This window comes from Myxocyprinus asiaticus, chromosome 1, assembly GCF_019703515.2.
Source record: "Myxocyprinus asiaticus isolate MX2 ecotype Aquarium Trade chromosome 1, UBuf_Myxa_2, whole genome shotgun sequence".
NCBI classification, from domain to species: domain Eukaryota; kingdom Metazoa; phylum Chordata; class Actinopteri; order Cypriniformes; family Catostomidae; genus Myxocyprinus; species Myxocyprinus asiaticus.
The window spans coordinates 21,153,684-21,176,395 of NC_059344.1; the positions used below are offsets into that span (position 1 = coordinate 21,153,684).

General features: G+C 38.1%; 1 protein-coding gene across 2 annotated transcripts in view; it reads left to right on the plus strand.

Moving 5' to 3' along the window:
• Positions 1–1,554: 1,554 nt before the first annotated feature.
• LOC127440773 (diacylglycerol kinase delta-like) overlaps positions 1,555–22,712 on the plus strand; it is a 114,807-nt gene continuing 93,649 nt past the window's right edge. The window contains exons 1-2 of one of the 2 annotated variants that reach the window (XM_051697667.1): positions 1,555–1,723; positions 2,735–2,951. In XM_051697667.1, coding sequence (XP_051553627.1) covers positions 2,775–2,951 — 177 coding nt within the window. In that variant the 5' untranslated portion in view covers positions 1,555–1,723; positions 2,735–2,774. The remainder of the gene's footprint in view (positions 1,724–2,734; positions 2,952–22,712) is intronic. The other variant, XM_051697674.1, reaches the window with a different exon arrangement.

The window sequence follows — 22,712 nt, forward strand, 5'->3', positions numbered from 1 at the left end:
AAAGTCTGTTAAAAGTTCCACACTTCCTTCCGCCAGTTGGTGGCGCTATGACTGTGACCCACAATAGCCACATCAATGTGATAAGCCAGCAAGGCCAAACATTTGGCAGAATTTTTATGTAAATCACATGATGCACGCAGAAGATATGAGATGCTTCCTTTTTCCCATTTTTTGACGTTATTTATCACATCGCCATGGCAACATCGTTTGATATGTCAAAAATCCGTTCACACTTTAGCATCGTCAATGTCTTGGCATGATGTCGCCCACATTTGGTACCTGTAACATGAAATCCCTAGGAGGAGTATTTCAAAATCCAGAGCATGTATTTTTCAAACAATCCAAAATGGCCAACTTCCTGTTGGGCGGAGCTTATGATTCTCAGCATGAAAGTTGTCCAGCATGATGAGATCTATATGTGTACAAAGTTTGGTGATGGTAGCTCAAAAGGGATGTGCTACAGAGCCCCCTGAACATATAGTTACATTTGTAAGAACATGTCATTTTTTTTTATCTTTCATACTAACATATGATTAATAATGTATTACATTACACATAGAAATACCCCACAGGGAAATTTGTTGCATGGTATGTAGCCTATGTGACTGCACTACTTTACATTACAGGCAATAATAACATAATATTGTGCTGCACATGCAGACATCAACACTTGGTGCAAAAAACACCATGATGGTGACAATCAACAGATAATGTTTTTTTTATTTATTTTTTTATTACTTTTTATAAATGGGTAATTAAGTTAAGTAGAAAATTAACTTAAGACTGCACCCAAAAAATATTTTACCAAACATAACAACAAAAGTACCAATAAAACAGTGTAAATAAACTTGCATACAGTGAAACAATCTCATATACAATCTCATTAATTATTCAAGCCCAGTGCATGCTTTGAAATCCAGTGTGGAAAAGTTAAGTATAATGTATTTATTTTATTTACCAATGAAATGTACTCAAATTAGCAAATACATTTTTCAAGGTTTTCTACTTTAGGATTGATAGGCTACATGACGACACATTGTAAAGATAACAAACGATCATAAATAGCTAATATTATTTACTTATAATCTTAAGCATGAATGTTTGAGTGTAGAATTTACTTAATATTTTTAAGTTCACACTTTAACTTGTTCAGTGTAGAAAGTACTAAATCTTTTTTGTTATATTCACTGCAAAATCTCTTTTTTTCAGTGGCAGCCTATATGCACAAAGGTTGATCTGACTTTTTCGTCTGGTGGTGCTGATTAGGCTACCTAACCCGTTATTTCCTGAATCTGACCTCTTGAATGGTCACAACACTGTCATTCAGCTCAACATATACAGTAGCAACAAGCCCATTCCTTTTTCATCTAACACCTTTCAGGTTTTTAATGGGGGAAGTACTGATCCTGTCGCATTATATATCACAGTTATACCTGCATAGGCAACTAGACAACTGCAAAAAAGCGAGTAGTCTCTCAAATATGTCTTAAAAATTAGCTGCTAAAGACGTCAAGGTGTTCTCATACACAGAAGCTCTCCCGCTGTAATCTACCCCTCCCATTCATCTTATCCGATGCTATGCGTACACGCGCGTATGTGCGCGACAGAAGCAGTTTTGACACTATCTGACTGGCTGCCTCGAGAACCCACCGAGAACAACAAGAACACACACACACGCACGCACGCACGAGGTTCAACGGGAGTCAGACACCGTGACATAGAGGTAAAACACTACATCCATGTCAACCTTTGCCTTGCTCAAAACAACCGCCGCAGAGGGAATAGTGCGGGAGTGCAACAGTCTTATTTGTCAATTCAGAAAGTGATGGCCGCGCGCCGCTATAGGACGCATTAAATGAATACAACAATTAATAGATGAGGAAACAGTAGAATGCTGCTCGCGTGAAAACTGCAATGTCAAATTCAATGAGTGAGTGTTAGACGGATGCTGCATGAACGCTGCTGTTTTTGGTTGGAAAGACACACAGCTGGTGCTACTGAGTCAGAGACGGCTCCTCAAACAGAATCTCCCCAGATCCAAAAGCCCATTAGGCGCATGCATGTAAATATACCTAATGTCTTATTTTTCCCGAACGTCTTCTTTTTGCTCAGCAAAGCGACAAGCTCGTTTTTACCGTAACGGATGGACGCTGTAGACAGCCGCCGCGCCACATCATAACAGGTAGTTATTTACTGTTTACAGAAGATATATGAACTGCCGTTCATTCTAGAAAGCATCGCATTTTGTACACGGAGACATAATAAGGCAATGTTTTGCAGAGCTCAAAGGGCATGAGCCGAACCAATTATAGCCTATTAATACCGAGAAATGTGATAATGTGTGTCGCGAGCACAACGAATGCGCAGCTGTCTTTGAACACACGCGCAACAGTCAGGGAGTTCATATATCTCTTAAAGCCCTGACAGCGAGCATCTGCGGATTATGTCAGATCGGTTTGTATCGATTCTGAGCGCTAATGGGCTTCACTGTCTGTTTAATCCTATTGTGCAATGGGCAAATAATCGCATGATGCCGTTATCCAGAATGCGGCTCTAGATGACCGTCTTTTGGTTTGTGTGCTGGCGCCTTTTTGCCCGCGACACATTCAGAATAGAGGAACTGAATTTGCCGTCAACGGTTTAGTTCATAAAGCTCTAGCTGCAAACGAAAGCAGAAGTCTCATTGGCAGTGATTACTGTTATCCGCTTTTGAGCAATGCGTTTACTTTTTCAGGGCTGACTTGGCAAGGAAACGAGCGCTGTGAAAATCAGTCATGGCCTCAAAGTTAAATCCAAATGTCCTCTATGTCCGGGAGCCCCGGGAGTCCCTGACCTCTCCGGACCCTCAAGCCGAGGCTGGTGACGAATCATCGGACAGCGACGGGGAACCAGAGGAAACCTCAAACAGACTCATCCGAAAAGTGTCCACCTCCGGTCAGATCCGAGCCAAGGTAGGATTTAGGGGAGTGATAAAAAACAAAAAATAAATAAATCGAATTTACACATTCAGTATATATATATTTTATTTGTTTGCTATTAGAGGAGAAATATTTCTTCCTTCGCTGCTATAGTCAGACGTGGAAACGCTGAAGAGATTCATGCACCGTGAATAGCTCAATACCAATGCACACATACAGATACACACACTCTATAGTTATGGCTGCAATGCATATTGATCCAGGGGACAGTTGGTTGTGGCTCAGCATCCTGTCAATACTTGGCATGCTACGAGCAGTGTGTGTACAATATCAGTGTCAGTTTGGGCTAATGTTTATTCCTGAAAGGGCAATAGGATATGAGACTATTGTGGTTTGCATAGCCCTATCTAGTCTACAAAGTGAAATCCCAAATATTGTTGATTAATAAAGTTGAAGTAGATCCTTCCTTAAAGGGATAGATCACCCCACAAATTGAATTCTCTCATCATTTACTTGCCCTCAGGCCATCCTAGATATGTATGACTTTCTTTCTTCTGCTGAACACAAATTAAGATTTGTATGAGAATATCTCAGCTCTGTTGGCCCATACAATGCAAGTGAATGGTGACCATTACTTTGAAGCTCCAAAAAGCACATAAAGGCAGCATAAAAGTAATCCATATGACTCCAGTAGTGATATGATAGGTGGGGGTGAGAACAAATCAATATTAAAGTTCTTTTTTTAATAATAAATATCCACTTTCACTTTCACCTTCACATTCTTCCTCTTTTGTTTTTTGGCGGTTCACATTCTTCATGCATATCGCCACCTACTGGTCGGGGCTGGTCAAAGGTGGAGATTTATAGTAAAAAGGACTTAAATATTAATCTGTTTCTCACCCACACCTATCATATCGCTTCTGAAGGCATGGATTAAAACACTGGAGTCATATGGATTACTTTTATGCTGCCTTTTTGTACTTTCAAAGTTCTGGCCACCTTTCACTTGCATTGTGTAGAGCAGACCTACAGAGCTGAGAGAATTCTGCAGAAGAAAGAAAGACATACACATCTGGGATGGCATGAGGGGGAGAAAATGATGAGAGTAAATGTCATTTAGGGGTGAACTATCCCTTTAATAATTAAGTTTCCTGTGAATAAGGGCAGTTTGGTGTAGGGGTTAGTGGTGATTGCACTGAGGGCAAAACTGACCCTTGACCCATTACACATGCTTGTTAACTGCATCAGCATTGTGTTGCATTGTGATCAAATGAGAATAGTAGGATTGTTCTGCATACATAGTAGGGATGTGAACAGTAATCAACTAATCCAGTACTCGTTCTGCACCAACTAGTCAACTATTGAAAACAATACTCGAATATCGCTAAAAGAGTTTCCTTTGCACATTTGCCTGTTGTAGGCAATGCTGAATTATATATGCCACTTTCCCTTTGAATCTCTTACCTAATCTCCATACACAGACAGAATGCATTTTCTAAAAAGCCACATTTCACAAATTGTTTTTCTGAATAAGAAAATAAGAAATGATAAAAATGTGATAGCCTTTATGTAGACTCTATATATGTGCAGTACCCTAATGCCGTCAGTACTGGCTTCTGTGTAAGCTTCAGATGAGTACAAATATTTGTGCAAAGGTTTTTTTTTACAAAGTTGATTTGTATAAATGCATATTGTTATTTAATTTTTTTTTTCCCCCTAAAGAAAAGCATAATTTGTTGAAGTTTGCTCATTTTGAAACCATTCTTGATAACTTTTGGGGACAAGTTAATTTGAGATAAGTAATTGATAAAATTTTTTTTTGTTTTTTACAAAATTACTATAAAATTACTTAATGTATTCCAACCCAAATACACAGTGCTGGGCAGATTACTTGTGAATTGTAATCAGGTACTGATGACAAATTACATGACAAAAAATGCAATCAGTAACATATTCTTGTAGATTATATTATTGGGTTAATCTAATCCGATTACTTTTTGATTACTTTCATCCTAATTCTGCATGGTTTAATCGTTTGAGTGGGGCTTATGTCCACAAATTCACAAAAATAATTTTTTATGTTTTCCCCCGTGATGCTGACAGAGGTCTAGACCCTCCATCAATGACAGAATCAAATATTTTTATTTGATTTAGCAGGTATTTCTTATCGGAGTTAAAATTATGGACAAGTTCCCGAGGCAAGTTCCTGACGTTATCCACGTGTGGTAAGAGATCAGACCAGTTATATTTGTGAATCAGCATCACAAAAACGTCTCAGAGTTGTCACTACACCAAAAGTGCATTCATATAAATGTTTTGAAGCTGACTACAAGAGCAATTTAAAAAACTAAAAGTAACTTTACGGCGCTAATCCAATTGAATATTAAATGATGTGTATTTGTGCATTTTGATGCGTTTGATGGACAAAACCCTTCCAAAGACATTGCGACACATGGTTATATTACACACAGAGTGATAATTCAAATAATAATTGAGAAAATGTGAGTTGGTTAGATTTGCGATGTAAAGTAAAAAAAAAAAAAAACAACAGGTAAACATACATCCAAATGCTTCTTTAGATTTGATGTAGAATCCTTCGCAGTTGACAGGACATTAACTAAGGCAGAGTTTACATTGCACAGTGAGGTTTTTGCCCCATGTCTTATAAAAAATAGGATGATCAGTAAATTACAATTTACTACTGTTGCTTTGTTAATATGTAATCATGTAATCTATAAAAAGTAACTGTAGTCCTATTAAGAGTATTATGAGTATTTTATAATGTAATCCAATTACAAGTACTTGATTTTTGTAATTTTATTATGTAATCCATCCGTTACTACCCAGCACTGCTATTACATAGGTCTCATACATATGTACTCTATGTCCAGCCTGATCGAATGAAATTTGCGTGACCATGGCAACATTTTTGCAAACCAAATTACATGCTGTATTACACATCTGTTTTACACATTTGGCTGCAGTTTCCCAGTGAAATGTCAAGCGGGGGGTGCCAAAAGCGAGTCAAATTATGTTTTAATCAGACGAGATTTTTAAGATGAATTTTAGATGGAGGTTTTAATGGGTAAAACGTACTTCCCTAACCTAATACTTTAGCCTAAACCAAACTAATAATGATCTAACATCAAATGAGAGGTGACCAGAACAGACATCCTTACCCTAAACCTAACCGATAGTGTTCTTTTCGCAAAAGCGACATAAAAAGCAAATTTTCTGAAGCAACTACACCATTTTTATATTACTCTGTGACACTTTCTCATCACATGTCAGCTTCTGTGCTTGGCTGGGCTTGAACCTCAGTCCTCCGAGTCCAAAGTCTAAAACTCTATGAGGTGAAATACCACAGAAGTGAATCACTCTTGAATAAGTGTGTAAATGTAGGTGGGTCTGTAATAGAACTATAAGCATTAAAATGTGTTGTTTTTCAAATGATGCATTAGAGTAGTGGTTCAATATCATAACATCGCAGTATGTGAATAACAGAGCAAAAAACAAGTGTTTATAAAGTCATAATCAGTTGTTGTACATGTGATTTGTGTGAAAGTGAATAAAACGTACAGTTGTTGTAGCGCCTCTAGTGTTCATTTCACCAGGAAACTGCGATGAAACAGAAAGCGGCAAGTAAAACTCAGTTAGCAAAAATGTTGTTATAGTGTCGTTCATTCTACGAGACTTGTACATCCTAAAAAAGGTATTTTAATTTTTGGAAATGTTATATTTGGTAGTATTTGTTTTGGTAGTGTTTTCTTCATTCTAAGCCGTATTTTGAGGCTGTCCGCATTGCTTTCCATTGGCATCTTTTGAAAGAACAAGACTCAACTACAGACCCTACAGGCAAAAAGTTAAGCTGAATTTTGTGTGTCTTACCTGCGCTTCCCACCCCCAACAATTCTGTATGTATGTGTTGGATGACCTTTCTCCTTTGACCCATGTGAGATCTTGGGTGTTAAGTGTGACTGTTACACTGCGAGGCCGCCTGTTGTCTAGGTTGAGGGTTGGGTGTCATCAAAACACACAGAACAAAGTAAGGTCACAGAATGCTCTTTCAGCCACAGTTGGGCTCAGCAGTAACTTAGTAACTAGATATTTTTCTGACACTGGTCTATGGCCTTGTCCCATAGAACAACTTTTGAAAAATATAGACTTAACACAAAGTGTTGCTACTCATGGAGTGCAAAGGTTTATTGCACTACCATCATAACAAAACATATCAGCTTTGTTGGTCAATTTCTAGAAGCTTCCTTCCCACTGAGGGATCCAGTTTGATTCCCACATATTCCCACTGAGGCATCCAGATTGAGCATTTTACCTTCTTTTCTTCAAACCTTTCAAGATGATCTCAAATTAGCAATTGTTTTTTTGCACAATGTTCACAATCATTTAGATCACAGCTTTGTCAGATCAGCATATGTCAGCTATGTTTATCTTCACTGTATGGTTGATGAAATTAGCAGGATATTAGTCAGTATCAGGCAGCCAATGAAGCTGAACTAATTAAATCAGGCCATTACACAGATACCAATTAAGTTTTCAATTTAAATTTTGTCAAACAGTGTTTAACACTTCACTAATACTTTATGTAGAAATTATTTGATCATTCTGCTTTACTAAATGAACTTTTTCAGTATATTTGACTGTACTATATTGTCCATCATCTGGACTTCAGGATCTGTACACATACAAGTAAAGGTGTGTGGTGTAACCGAAAGATATCAGATAACAGGCTAATGCTGCTTAGTAGAATTTGACATTCACATTGTGTGTGTGTGTGTATGTGTCTGTTTAGATCAGTCTGACAACAAACACCACATTCCTCTTCCTCTTGCTCATTAGTAATTTCCACTTCATTAGCATACTTGTTAAACCCTGTTAAGCATTGCCAAGTGTGACATGTCATTGCTGCCTGATTGAGTTCATTTATTACCTGTTGCTGCAGGTTTAGTTAGGTAAGACATCTTAGTGAACAACATGTGGTACATATTGTATGTGTCCACGACAGTCACATCACATGAGCATATTGGTGATCAGTTCAAAAGTTCATGGAAATGCATGAACATTGATTGAATTTGATTTGATTAGCAATATAAACTTGTGTTTTAAGACACTTTTTAATGACACTTGATTTAAAATGTCATGTCAATCACCCACACATGCAGCCATGTAATTTATCTGTCCACATCAATTTTAGTAGTAATGGGGATTTCCCATTGGCATACAGAAAATGTGAAAACTGTGCACAGCGTTCATTTACAATGCACACATTTACTGCATACTACATAAAAAAAAAAAAAAAAAAATAGCAAGTAGTATGCCATTCCGAACATACCCTGTGTGTGTTTCTTCTTAGTGTTATTTTAATGGCGACAGGAATGGTCAAAGGGAGGAGACCTGACCCATGAGTGTGTGTGTGTGTGTGTGTGTGTGAGTGCAACCATGTTTATACTACATTGTGGGGACCAAATGTCCCCACAAGTATAGTAAAACCCGACAAAACCTACCTTGTGGGGACCAGCCAGCAGTCCCAATGAGGGAAATGGCTAATTAAACATACTAAATTATGTTTTTTTGAAAATGTAAAAATGCAGAAATGTTTCTGTGAGGGTTAGGTTTAGGTATAGGGCTATGGTTAGGGGATAGAAATTATCATTAGATCTGTATAAAATCCATAAAATGCATGGAAGTCTATGGAGAGTCCCCACAATGAAATAAAAACATATTATGTGTGTGAGTGTACGTGTGTGTGTGTGTGTGTGAGAGAGAGAGAGAGAGAGAGAGAGAGAGAGAGAGAGAGAGAGAGGTAGATAAAGACAAGAAGGAATGCAGATTTGTGCATTTATGTGTTTGTGCATCAGGGGAAGAGGGAAAGAAAGAGTGTGTGAAGGAGGCAGAAACAGTGATGTGTGTGTATCCTGTAACAGGTTAGCTCTGAGTGTCTCATTTATCTGTGTGCTGTGTAAATACTCTCTCTGGATTAGATGGCCCTATTCTCTGTCTTCCTCTCCAAGGGCTAAATAGTTGCATAAGAGTCTCTCTCTCTCTCTCTCTCTCTCTCTCTTTTGTTAGTCCCCTCCTTAATTTTGTGTCCAGAAACTGAAGGTGTGGAGTTGTGTTTTATTTGTGTTTGGATGATAGCTGTGAGATACAGAGTGTGTCCATTCAAACCTAATCTATTTTTGGTTAGACAGAGTGACACATGAAACAGAGTTAGCGGATGTTTAAAGGGGATAAATGACAAAAATATGTGACTAATTAGCCAGTTCTCCTCTGGTAGTTTCTCACATTAGGAAGTGTTCCCTCTTGGAATGATGACAGGCACAAAACAGAACCGTCTTCTGCTGCATTTTTACCAATTTCACCCCTAAAATAAATTTTAATGCAGTTACCAAGAGAAGGGCCAAGCAAAAATAACAGAAACATTATTTTCTACTTTAGAGAAGGATGTCAGTTTAAAAGCGACTTTATTAGGGATCCACAGTTTGAAATAAATGCAAATGAGAGATGGAGAGAATAGATGTCTTATTACAGCTGATATAAATTAGGAACAGGAGAGGTAATAGCTAGCACCCAGGCCTTATATGACTGAATGAAAAAGCAAAATTTAGGCAAGCGAAAAATCCTTCTGAAAAACAACCTTTTAGGAAGATGAAAAAAGATTGAAAGCATGATTAAATATACAAAAACAAAAGTGAAGAAGGGAACTCACTGTGAAGGTTGGTGGAGCAGAAATCAGTAAATATAACTTATCAGGGGGCCTGGGTAGCTCAGCAAGTAAAGACACTGACTACCACCCCTGGAGTCACAAGTTTGAATCCAGGGCATGCTGAGTGACTCCAGCCAGGTCTCCTGAGCAACCAAATTGGTCTGGTTGCTAGGGAGAGTAGAGTCACATGGGGTAACCTCGTGGTTGCTATAATGTGGTTCTCGCTCTCGGTGGGCCGCGTGGTGAGTTGTGTGTGGGTGCCGCGGAGTATAGCGTGAAGCTTCCACACTCGCTCAACAAGCCACTTGATAAGACGTGCGGATTGACGGTCTCAGACGTGGTGGCAACTGAGATTCGTCCTCTGCCACCCGGATTGAGGTGAGTCACTACGCCACCACGAGGACTTAGAGCGCATTGGGAATTGGGCATTACAAATTGGGGAGAAAAGGGGAGAAAATAAATAAATATATATAACTCATCAAACAACATTTACATGATGATTTTTACCAATAAGTAAAATACACATGCATATCACATTAGTTTTTTTTAAAAGGTTGGTTGATTGAAAAGATTAATTTCATCTTGGTTGAAATTGCACAATAACAGTTTACATTTAATTTTGCAATTAAAAGTAGACCTTTTTTATTCATTTATTTTGAATCTATTTTTGTGGGGGGTGGGTGTACCTTTTATTGATAGGACATTAGAAATGGACAGGAAATTCAGTATGGACAAAATGGAAGAAAGAGGAGGAGAGTTGGATCAGCACATCAGGAGCTTCAGGACTCAAACACCTTACGAGTATGCATGCTACCGCATGGCTCCATCTTGAATCTGTTCTAACTGTTGAAGATATTTTTTTAGGATCTTTTCCTTCAGGATAAGATGATCACACAGGAAGTGCATTGTTTCCGAGAGTTCCCGTACCCTAGGACTGGCCACATTATGCAGACTCACCAACAAGCACCATCCCCTATCAGACATTTTTGCATCAGCTCCAGCGTATTTACCTTCTCCTGTGGTGCGACTGAAAGTGTGTTGCATCAGCAGGATGGGAGACCTGGGTTCAGATCCTGTGTTGAAACCAGGAAATATTCACCATGGTAAGATTTACCATGGTTTTGCTAGTAATATTGTAATATTGTAGTAACCAGTTTTTGTTTTGTTTTGCGGAAGCCATAGTTTTAATGCAATTAACCATGGTGTTACTACAGTAATATGGTGTTTATATAGTAACCAATTTTGTGGTTACTATGATTGTACTACAAAATACCATGGTGATACTATGGTTACTGTAGTAAAACCATAGTTTATTTTTGGATGGGAAGATAAGGGTTAGGTTTAGGGGCAGGGGTTGGTGTAGGGTTTCTGTGGGACTCTACATGTACAGTTGAAGTCAGAAGTTTGCATACACTTAGGCTGAAATCATTAAAATGCATTTTTTAACCACTCCACAGATTTCATATTAGCAAACTATAGTTTTGGCAAGTTTGTTTAGGACATCTACTTTGCATGACATGAGTAAATTTTCCAACAATTCATTATAGACAGATTGTTTCACTTCTAAATGACTACATCACAATCCCAGTGGGTCAGAAGTTTACATACACTAAGTTAACTGTGCCTTTAAGCAGCTTGGAAAATTCCAAAAAATGATGTCAAGCCTTTAGGCAATTAGCCAATTTGCTTCTGATAGGCTAATTGGCTAATTGAAGTCAATTGGAGGTGTACTTGTGGATGTATTTTAAGGCCAACCTTCAAACTCAGTGCCTCTTTGACATAATGAGAAAATCAAAAGAAATCAGCCAAGACCTCAGAAAAAAACTTGTGCAATTTCTAAAAGCCTGAAGGTACTACCTTCATCTGTACAAACAATAGTATGCAAGTATCAACACCATGGGAACACACAGCCATCATACTGCTCAGGAAGGAGACGCATTCTGTCTCCTAGAGATGAACGTAACTTGGTGCGAAAAGTGCAAATCAATCCCAGATCAACAGCAAAGGACCTTGTGAAGATTCTGGAGGAAACAGGTAGACAAGTATCTATATCCACAGTAAAATGAGTCCAGTTTGCAAGTGTACATGTGGACAAAGATCTTACTTTTTTTTTTTTAACAAAAATTGAACTGTTTGGCCATAAAGTTTGACCCAAGTTAAACAATTTAAAGGCAATGCTACCAAATACTAACAAAGTGTAAACTTAAATGTAAACTTATGACCCACTGGGAATGTGATGAAAGAAATAAAAGCTGAAATAAATCATTCTCTCTACTATTATTCTGACATTTCACATTCTTAAAATAGTGATCCTAACTGACCTAAGACGGGGAATGTTTTCTTCGATTAAATGTTAGGAATTGTGAAAAACTGAGTTTAAATGTATTTGGCTAAGGTGTATGTAAACTTCTGAATTCAACTGTAAGTACTCAATGAACACGCTGTAGTAATGCCCCTATACTGGATGTTAGTATTTAATTATAGGTGCAAATTTTATCTGCCACCATTTGCACTTGGGTGCAAATAGCGTATAACAGTAAAAATAGAAATAGAAATTACTTGGGCCTAAAAATGTATCCAAATAGAATCATGAGGAGAGGTGCTCATTGCCACATGGGGTTACTGTCAAAACATCAATTGCCAGTTGATAGCAAACGAGCAAGGCACTCAATCTCCAATTCAGAGTGTTTATTTCATAGGCAACAAAACATTAAAATACCAATGCGTATCGGCAGACTAGCTGCCTTTGTCAGGGCATCTAAAACTATTTGCATTTAGTGCAAAGATGATGCTTTTGGTTGCTATTCACACTTAGTATAAAAAGCATCTATCACTATTTGCATTTACTGCAAGTTGCCTCTGCCTTACGAAATATGCATTTCTCTTCACTATATTACAGCCTGTACAACTGAAAACAACTCGCTTTACAGCTTACTTTCGATGCCCCTCCGTGGACAATATATCCTGAAAATGGAGCTCTCCCATACCCATACGTCCAACAACACTTAGTGCTTTGGCCACTGGGGGCAGTGTTTAGCATTTTGTTAAGAACAGACCGATTTTAGCTAAAGGAAAGTCCACCAACTGTTTCGGATTTCACTGTGAGATAAGTCTGTTTAGGAACCTACACCTATAAGACTGCATGAGGCAGTTTTTCAGATATATTTATAGAGAAAACTAAAACAATCTGGGTGTTTCAATCTAAATGTCATGTAGAGACACTGTATTCAGTGGCCTCAGGCAGAATTATCCTAAGGAAGAGGTCAGATATCACAATGATTCAGCAAATCCCCTGTTGAATTGCATTAGGAAATTGATCATGTGAGATGTCCAAGAATGACCCTGTGTTTCTTCCCTTTGTTGTGTTTCCTGGAAGGTGAACTTATGTGGCTGCTGACCATAACCCACCTTGAGTCTAGTCTCAGCCCACCACTATTGGCTGTTAAATGGCTGGGCAAGAGCTTTCACAAACCTTACTGAATGGTCAAGGCCTGTGCCTCGAGCAAATACCTGTTTTCTGCCATCACCTGTTGAAGTATGTCAGCTAGAACTACCAGAATGAAAGCTGAAGGAACAGGGCTGTAACCGAATTTTCAGACCACTGAGCTGCTAAACTGGTATTGTCCAGTTCTCACCAAGTTTACTTTATTTGTCTTGTCTAAACTAGCTTTTTATGCTTAAGATGTATAGACAGGATGTTCACACTACTTCATCTGAGGGTAAAAGTTAAAGTCCAAAATCACAGTGAGACAATAGCAGAACCCTTGTTTCCAATTAAACTGTTTTATGGGCTGACCAACACACAGATTGTCTTTAGTAAGATAAGAGTCATTAGAGACAAACACAGCTTGTGTGTCTGTATCTAATCTTTTTAACCAGGAGACTTTAAACCCATTTTGCATTGATGTTCTGACCCAGTGGATTCTGCAGGTCCCTGTAGAGAAGGACCTTTTTAAACTCAGTGTTGGAAGGGGAACTATGGGAACCCATTGAGTTGAATACATTTTTCATGAATTGTTTCTCGATTCCTGTTAACTTTTCTTTCTCTTTATTTCCTATTACTCATCAGTTGTCTTTTTTTACTCAACATTTTCATCTTCCTTTTTGCTTTCACCTGTAGTATCTCTCTATCTCTCTCATTTTCTCCCTTTTCGCTCTTTCTTTTTGTCCTCATCCCTCTCTCTCACAAATGCTTTTTTCTGGGTTGAACTTGAAAACCTAATTAGAAAAGCATCATCCATCATTGACTTGACAGTCCATTAAGGCAATGGAGCAGAGATAGTGTGTGTGTGTGTGAGAGAGAGAGAGAGAGAGAGAGAGGACAGGGGCAGACAGAGGCCTGAAGGATCTCTGGTTTGTACAGAGGGTGCCGAAGGGACAGAAAGACTGCAGAGCTTTTAAATAACAGGACTAACTGTCAGAACTAGTCTGGGAGAGAGATACAAAGATGGACTGCATGACTGTGTACATCAGTGTTTTATATGTGTTAGGGCTGGCGTTTGATACAGAATTCCAGATTCCGATTTACAGTCCCTCAATTCGATTTCAATTTGATTTGATGTCGATTACAAATCCATGTATTCAATAATAAAAAATAAAAAAAGTTATATTTCATATATAATTTTTTGTTATATCTTAATTGTTTAATTAAATAATTTGTACTATTTACAAGTATTTACACTGATTTGTTAAACGTGTATTAAAAACGGTACTGTCTCTAACGAAACCGGCATTTCTGCAAAGAGCGTCTGTAAATGAGCGCATGTTAACGGGAGAGACTCGAACAGCTTTATCTCATCTGTGCTATGCATGATTAGAATGAAATGTTTATTTTGTGTTGTGTTTGATCAACAACTGACTGTAGAGAACAGAAAGGGTATTAAAAGAGACATTATTCAATGACAAATGGGTCGCATGTATCTCGTCTTTGGACACACATTACAAGGAACAACTTTTACTCTCAACAAGCAGTGACAGGATTTTGAGAGTGATTTCCTCACATTGTAGTAGAGGGTTGAGTACAGAGCGAAAGATTGATCTTGGGATTTAAGAATCGATATGAAAATGTTCAAGTTAAATCAAATTTAAAACTGACCAGGGGAACTGGAATACAAGGAACAGACATCTAACAAACCGACTGGACAAGGAGAAACAAAATGGTCCAACAACACAGACAAGACAAAGGAAGGAATATAAAGGAAACGGAAGGACTGAAACCAGGTTCTGCCCATAAATACAACAGCGCTAATCAGTGCTGCCATGGCAACGCTGATTGCGCTGCTGAGTAGCACCTGGGGAAATACGAGGGAGAGAAGAAAACACAAGCACATGGGACAACCTGAAAGCCGGGTGAAGGAAACTGTCACGACCCTGTATTCATATATACAGTATGACTACACACAGCATAGTATGTGATATTTTAAAGTCAGATTTCATTTTTGGTCATTTTAATCACATTTCAGCTGGTGCATTTCAAATTCTATTAATTTATATGATATCATGAAATTTTGCATTTTTCATACATTTTTAGTATAACAGAATATTCACAAGGTTGGAACCCAAAAATGAAAATAGAATTGCACATATAACAATTATTTAATAATTATATTATTAAAATAATAGATTAATTGTTACTATATCAAAACTACTATGCAAAAAAAGAAAGAAAAAGATGTTACTAAACCGTTACATTTTTCAATATTTACAGTGTTTTCTGAAGTTAAAATATTTCATAATTTACAGTATGATTGTGCCTTTAAATATTTATATACTTATACATTTATTACACTTACTATATTACCACATTTTGTTAAATATTTGTTTGCATTTGTTAAAAAAAGTTAAAAACTAGTAAATTTTTACAAGTGTCAATTTAAAACTTTTCACTGTACACTGATCCATTTCAGCAAGAGGAGTTTAAACTTAAAATTAGGCTTTAAACTTTTTTAATTAGATGATGTCCCTTTGATAATTATTTTTCTATAATTAATATTTAATAGAAACCTATCCAAAGTGCAATTTTATTGTTTCAGTAAGATGAGGCCCTTTTAGCAAGTGCTTGCCAAAATCTTAACCTATGATTAGAATTTGTGTTTTTATTCATCTTTTTGATCACCAACTTACTGTAAATAACCGAAAGGATTTTAAAAAGACATGAAATGAAAATTGCCTGGATCTCATTTTTGGACACACAATACACATAATGAAGAAAAAGGAAATTTTACTTGCATAATGTATATGACTTGCTTTTACAAATATTTATTGTACAAGTTCTCAAATTCAAATCTACAAGCTCTCGAGTTTTGCAGCACTTTTACCTTCTAACAGACATCCAAGAGGCATGTAACTATTTAGTAGCCATGCTGTAAAACAGAGAATGTTGTGAAAACAGTCCATGGAAAAGTTTAACCAAAGTCACCATGTTGATGTCGTTAAATGCAATGGAAATGACATTTCATGGCTCAACTAAAGGGATGGTGACAGCGCGATCACGACAGATCACGACAGATTTTCTTCAGGGTGCGCGCTCATGAGACACAAAACGCAGTAAAAGACGAGGCTGAATCCAGCTTCTTAATCGCCAGCTTCTTATTTAGTAAAAGGATCGCTGTGCTTAAGTTCTTCTTCGCCACTACACAACTCAATTTCTGGCGAGTAAAATCTAAATATTTCCTAGCCATACTGGAAATTTAGTTGCATATGCAAGTGATTTGCTCACAAATTAGAGGGCTGTAAAGCAAAACATGTATTTCTGTGTGATACAGTCACAGCCTATATGAACCAATTGATGTTTAATAGAGTGCAACAGTATCGTTCCGGAAAGTAAAAATCCCATTCATTTTCATCATAGAGGAACCTTTAAAGACAGGCCATCAGCTCAGAGGTTGTTAATCGATGGTATATGCTTCTGTTGAAGCTATCAATCTGTTATTTAAACTTGTTTTTAAAAATGTGTTTTATAGTGGAATTCCTGGTGAACAACTACACTACCCATGAACCTGAAGAGAAAGATCCACCAATCAGAGAATCACTGCCAACAAAGTGCACCAAACAAGCTCTGCAGTGACTACCCACTCCCATGAAGCACTGTAAATGACATCATCGAATCGGTCTTACTGCACTCTCAAACTACTTATCTACTGTATTTGTATTTGAATGTTTTGCAGTAAATTAAAAATATAATGTTTTTATCTTTATAATCAACAACTTTAAATCAATAGTTTTATATTTTCCATAATTTGTTAGATAGATTACATCATTTGCAATGCTTCATGGGATTGCAGTTCATTCTCTCATTAAAGACGTTAGTACACAGCCTTTGTTTTTTGTCTGATTTTAAAATACTTTGCTTCACATCAAAGTTTGTAATGTTGTGATTTACCTCGGAGCTGGTTGATTTGATTCATGGCTTAGAACTCTTTTATGAAGTACTTGAATGGGGTACCGAAAAAAATTCCAGAATCAAGATGAAAAAGTGGGTGTGCATTCTTGTGCTCAATTTACAGATAGGTGTAGAGCAGGATTTTGGACCAGTGAGATTGCAATGTGGGCAGGGCTGTCACTTGTCTCTGTTGCACCTGGTTGGAACCAAAACTCAAATTATTATCTAATTAAATAGCTTTTATTACTTGTTGGTTCATCACTTTCTTTCATTCTGTTTTGCTTATGAATTGTCCGTCGGTCATAACATGGATTTTGTCAAATGCTCTATTACATCACAGAGTAAATGATAAACGGTATACACAGACACACACAAGCTTTATTCCCTAGCAGTTCTCTTTTTCTTTTCTTCCTTTCATGTTTTTTGCTCTGCTGGGCCCATGAGCAATTGGCACACGCTAACAATCCTTTTTTCACCTGAGAAAAGCCTGCCGTAATGAGTTCTCTCTTTCTCGCTTTATGAGGGCTCGTGTGAGAGAGAGGTGGCAGGGGAGAGCAGAGGACAAGTGAATGAGAGGCACAGAGGTTCACAGATGCATCAGGCAGCTTTTAGTGTTGTACTAATGTTCTCAGGTGTACAGCTGCTCAGGGGAACGCAGCACACGCTCAGTTTGTCTAACCTAACACCATGTCCTAATTAAATGTGACATATTGATGAAGCGATGAGCGATAAATCATATCTCTACTATGTTACTGTAATCTGAGTTTTTATTCTAACTGATTCCGGCAAGACATTTAGATCACTCGTTTTCTATTTCTGTATCGTCACACTGAGTTCACAGTGAAATATCATTTTCTCAAAATCCTGCTCCTCATAGCTATATGTTAAACATCAAACATGATCTCATTGGCTGTGATTTTGCCTCTTTGTGCATCAGTTCTACTTTCAGTGAGGACAGAAAAATTACTTGTCACTGGAAACTTCCCAAATAAAAAAAGACATTAATTCAGCGTTGAGTTCTCATATACAGTGCATCCAGAAAGTATTCACAGCGCTTCACTTTTTCCACATTTTGTTATGTTACAGTCTTATTCCAAAATTGATTAAATTCATTATTTTCCTCAAAACTCTACAAACAATACCCCATAATGACAACGTGAAAGTTTGTTAGAAATCTTTGCAAATTTATAAAAAAAAATAATAAAAACAAATCACATGTACATAAGTATTCACAGCCTTTGCTCAATACTTTGTTGAAGCACCTTTGGCATCAATTACAGCCTCAAGTCTTTTTGAGTATGATGCTACAAGCTTGGCACACCTATTTTTGGGCAGTTTCTCCCATTCTTCTTTGCAGGACCTCTCAAGCTCCATCAGGTTGGATGGGGAGCGTCAGTGCACAGCCATTTTCAGATCTCTCCAGAGATGTTCAATCGGGTTCAAGTCTGGGCTCTGGCTGGGCCACTGAAGGACATTCACAGAGTTGTTCTGTAGCCACTCCTTTGTTATCTTGGCTGTGTGCTTAGGGTCATTGTCCTGTTGGAAGATGAACCTTTGCCCCAGTCTGAGGTCCAGAGCGCTCTGGAGCAGGTTTTCATCAAGGATGTCTCTGTACATTGCTGCATTCATCTTTCCCTCGATCCTGACTAGTCTCCCAGTTCCTTCCACTGAAAAACATCCCCATAGCATGATGCTGCCACCACCATGCTTCACTGTAGGGATGGTATTGGCCAGGTGATGAGCGGTGCCTGGTTTCCTCCAGACATGACGCTTGCCATTCAGGCCAAAGAGTTCAATCTTTGTTTCTCATGGTCTAAGAGTCCTTCAGGTGCCTTTTGGCAAACTCCAGGCGGGCTGTCATGTGCCTTTTACTGAGGAGAGACCTCCGTCTGGCCACTCTACCATACAGGCCTGATTGGTGGAGTGCTGCAGAGATGGTTGTTCTTCTGGAAGGTTCTCCTCTCTCCACAGAGAAACACTGGAGCTCTGTCAGAGTGACCATCGGGTTCTTGGTCACCTCCTTGACTAAGGCCCTTCTCCCCTGATTGCTCAGTTTGGCCGGGCGGCCAGCTCTAGGAAGAGTCCTGGTGGTTCCAAACTTCTTCCATTTACAGATGATGGAGGCCACTGTGCTCATTGGGACCAATGCTGCAGAAATTTTTCTGTACCCTTCCCCAGATCTGTGCCTCGATACAATCCTGTCTTGGAGGTCTACAGACAATTCCTTGGACTTCATGGCTTGGTTTGTGCTCTGACATGCACTGTTAACTGTGGGACCTTATATAGACAGGTGTGTGCCTTTCCAAATCATGTCCAATAAACTGAATTTACCACAGGTGACTCCAATCAAGTTGTAGCAACATCTCAAGGATGATCAGTGGAAACAGGATGCACCTGAGCTCAATTTTGAGTGTCTTGGCAAAGGCTGTGAATACTTATGTACATGTGATTTTTTTAATAAATTTGCAAAGATTTCAAACAAACTTCTTTCACGTTGTCATTATGGGGTATTGTTTGTAAAATTTTGAGGAAAATAATGAATTTAATCCATTTTGGAATAAGGCTGTAACATAACAAAATGTGGAAAAAGTGAAGCGCTGTAAATACTTTCCAGATGCACTGTAGACCATTTCAAGGACTACTCGTCAGTTTAAGGAAGTGACATCTTTGTTCCTTGCACATTTCCTGCTAGTTGTTATACTTTCTCAAAACAACAGCGAGAGGCACTTCATTCATAGTGATTAACACGATTAACATTAACACGATTGTCATAAAATGTCATTATTAAAATATGGACCATGTTGTTCTGTGGCTGGTTGCTCCCTGGATGCCTGGAACTATCAGAAATTAAAGTGTTTAGATTTTCAAAAAGCAACGACAAATGTATGCATGAACCGCTGCAGTGAAGCGAGACAGCTGGATATGTACAGTACAGTACTAAAACTGTATCACACATCACTGGCAATTTATGCCAACTAATTTATGTAATTTACGCCAACTAATAGTAAGTTTGAGAGGTAGAGCTCTAAAAGTGACTATAGATCACTCTCGTTATAATGAATGAAGCTGTACAAGTAATATTTAGCAGATGCTTTTACCAAAAGACTTACAAATTAGGAACACAAGAAAATAAATCCTTGCCTTGTCCGCAGGTCATGCAGACAGCTTCATTGAACTGCTTCATCGATTATAACAGGAGCGAGCCAATATTTCCGATCTCTTTGCTGAGGAAATAATTGTGAGCATCTAAACTATAAACAATTTAATTGCCTCTCTCGCGTAGATGCTCAGTATCAACAACAGGTCTGGATAAGTAATTTCAGGTAAAAGTTTGATGTTCTTTGAGAAAATAATTTAACTCAGAGCCTTATTTAAAGGATCTGGTAATGATACCAGAGGTGCTTCAGGATCATTAATAATTAATAATGTTTATTAATTTCAATGTTAAAAAGGCAACCATAACAGATATGAAACTCTTCTTCAATTATATGCTAAATAGTGTAATTTTGATTTCTGCTTTAGTCTAAGTTTAATGTAAGATTTCTCAACATTTTCAAGTAAAATTTATCTTAAAAGAAATTATACCCAAGAGCGCATCTGGTACTCAAAAAATTTTTAATCCACTTATGTGTTGTATAGACTGGAATGTCCCTGTCAGTGTTTTTATATAGGTCTTACCAAGAGGAGGTTAAGAGACAGTGTAGCAGATACAGGTATGCAGACACAGGTGTAATATGGACTGGCAACACAAACTACCCAACACTACATTCAAGCCAAACATGGAAGTGATAGCACCTTGAAAGTAATAGGCATAGAGCAGGTGTCACTTGGTATCAGGGGTGGAGATAGGTTGACAAGGCTGAAGCAACGTGAGACTTTTTGGATACATACATTAAAGGCCCTTTCGTATCTTAATGTGGACACTGATTTTTCTCCATTTTTATAATCATGGACTGTACTTGTACTGTATATTCTGTTCTTGTATATAGTATATTCTACAAATGAAATTAATTACACACATCATGATGTTTAATGTGCGTGAGCGTGTGTGTCTGTGAAAGAAGAAGAATAGAACTTCTGGGTAACTGGTATGATTGATAGTAGTGTGTGTAGGTCAGTTTACATCTGTTCTCTTTGCTAATGGAGACAGATAGCACATGCCATAACACAGCATCAGTCATGGTGCATGCACACATTCACTTAGTGGCAATGGCATTGCATTGCCAGTATCTTTCTCACTCTTCTCCATTCAGAACAAAATGGAAGCTATCAGGTCATGCTGACACCCACTCATTTTCTCACATCTATTCTTCTTTTGGTTTAAATGAAGAAAATTGAAACAGGAAGGAAGTCTACTTCTGAGTTTCCTCTTTTGACACTCTCTGTGTTCAACAGCATGTTTGTGGCACTATAAATAGCAGCTGAGGTTTTTGATTCACGCTGCACACTCAGCTAAACAGTAAGTGTCCGGGGGCTTCATTCAGACTGGACAGTGAAGCACAACATGGTTTGGTGTGTGTTTAATCAGATGTTTGTTCTTTCTTTCTTTCTTTCTTTCTTTCTTTCTTTCATTCTTTCTTTCACGGTTCAGATCTATTGATGACCATGGTTCAAATGGGTATGAGTAATTAAAATGCATCGATGGCTGATCCCAGGCCAGATATGACACATACAGCACAGCTCAAATATCCTGTTATTAGTGTAAAGCACTTGTCCTATATACAGTATGGATTAACTGTCTCAGATTCAGTATCAGCTTCCTCTTGTCCTTTTATACACTTTCATGAGACTATGAAAAAAGACATTAAACTGAAAAGGGGACAAATGGTCTGAAACTAACAGGTCTGCTCTTAGCTATGTGGGCGGGGGATGAATGAGTCATTCTATTCTTCTTTTATACCGTCATTCTGCTTCATTTGTGGAGTTTTAGAGGAGAGTAGCTTTGATTTGAGAGAGAGACCTCTTCTGTGAAAGGGGACGTAATCAAAGGTCATTGTTCTGTGTCCAGCCCTTGTCAAATCTGGAATGGTCCAGTGTAAAAGCTCTCAGAGGCAACCACATGCATCAGCACTGCACCAAACAACACCGCAGTGTAAACAGAGGACACACACACACATAGGCAAACTTAAAAATGTACTCTATAGAGTGAATTTTAATTATACTGTGACTGCCTTCATAAACCTAATTCATATATTAGCACTCCATTTTCTTTAGTGGGTGGGTGAGAGAGTAGGTTGGAAGTGGTGGTTATTTATGTAAATCTTGCAAAATTAGGCATTTTTCGTTCTTAATCTTACCAGATTTGACCGCTTTTGTACCATTCAGTCACCCACTACTACAGCGTTGAAGTGTTGTTACGACTGAGCTCTGTGGGTTGTGAGGTGGAGCTGCATGTGTCTATATGTGGGCCATTGTCATCAGTACATGAAGGAAGTGATTTTTGTTTACATACATAAAAAGATTCATTTTGTTCTTTCTTCCAGTAAACATTGATAGCAATTCAGTCATTTTTAGGCTAGTGCGGGTCTATTTTTGGCTGTGGTCAGGTCTGCAGGAAGATGGTGTTTTAGTGTGCTTGTTATTTCCTGCAACGTTCATCAGTATTGGGTCCAAAAGTTATCATACTGAGACATGTAGAACGATAGATAGAGAGAGAGAGAAACTTGGCTGCATAAGAGAAACAGACTGAAAG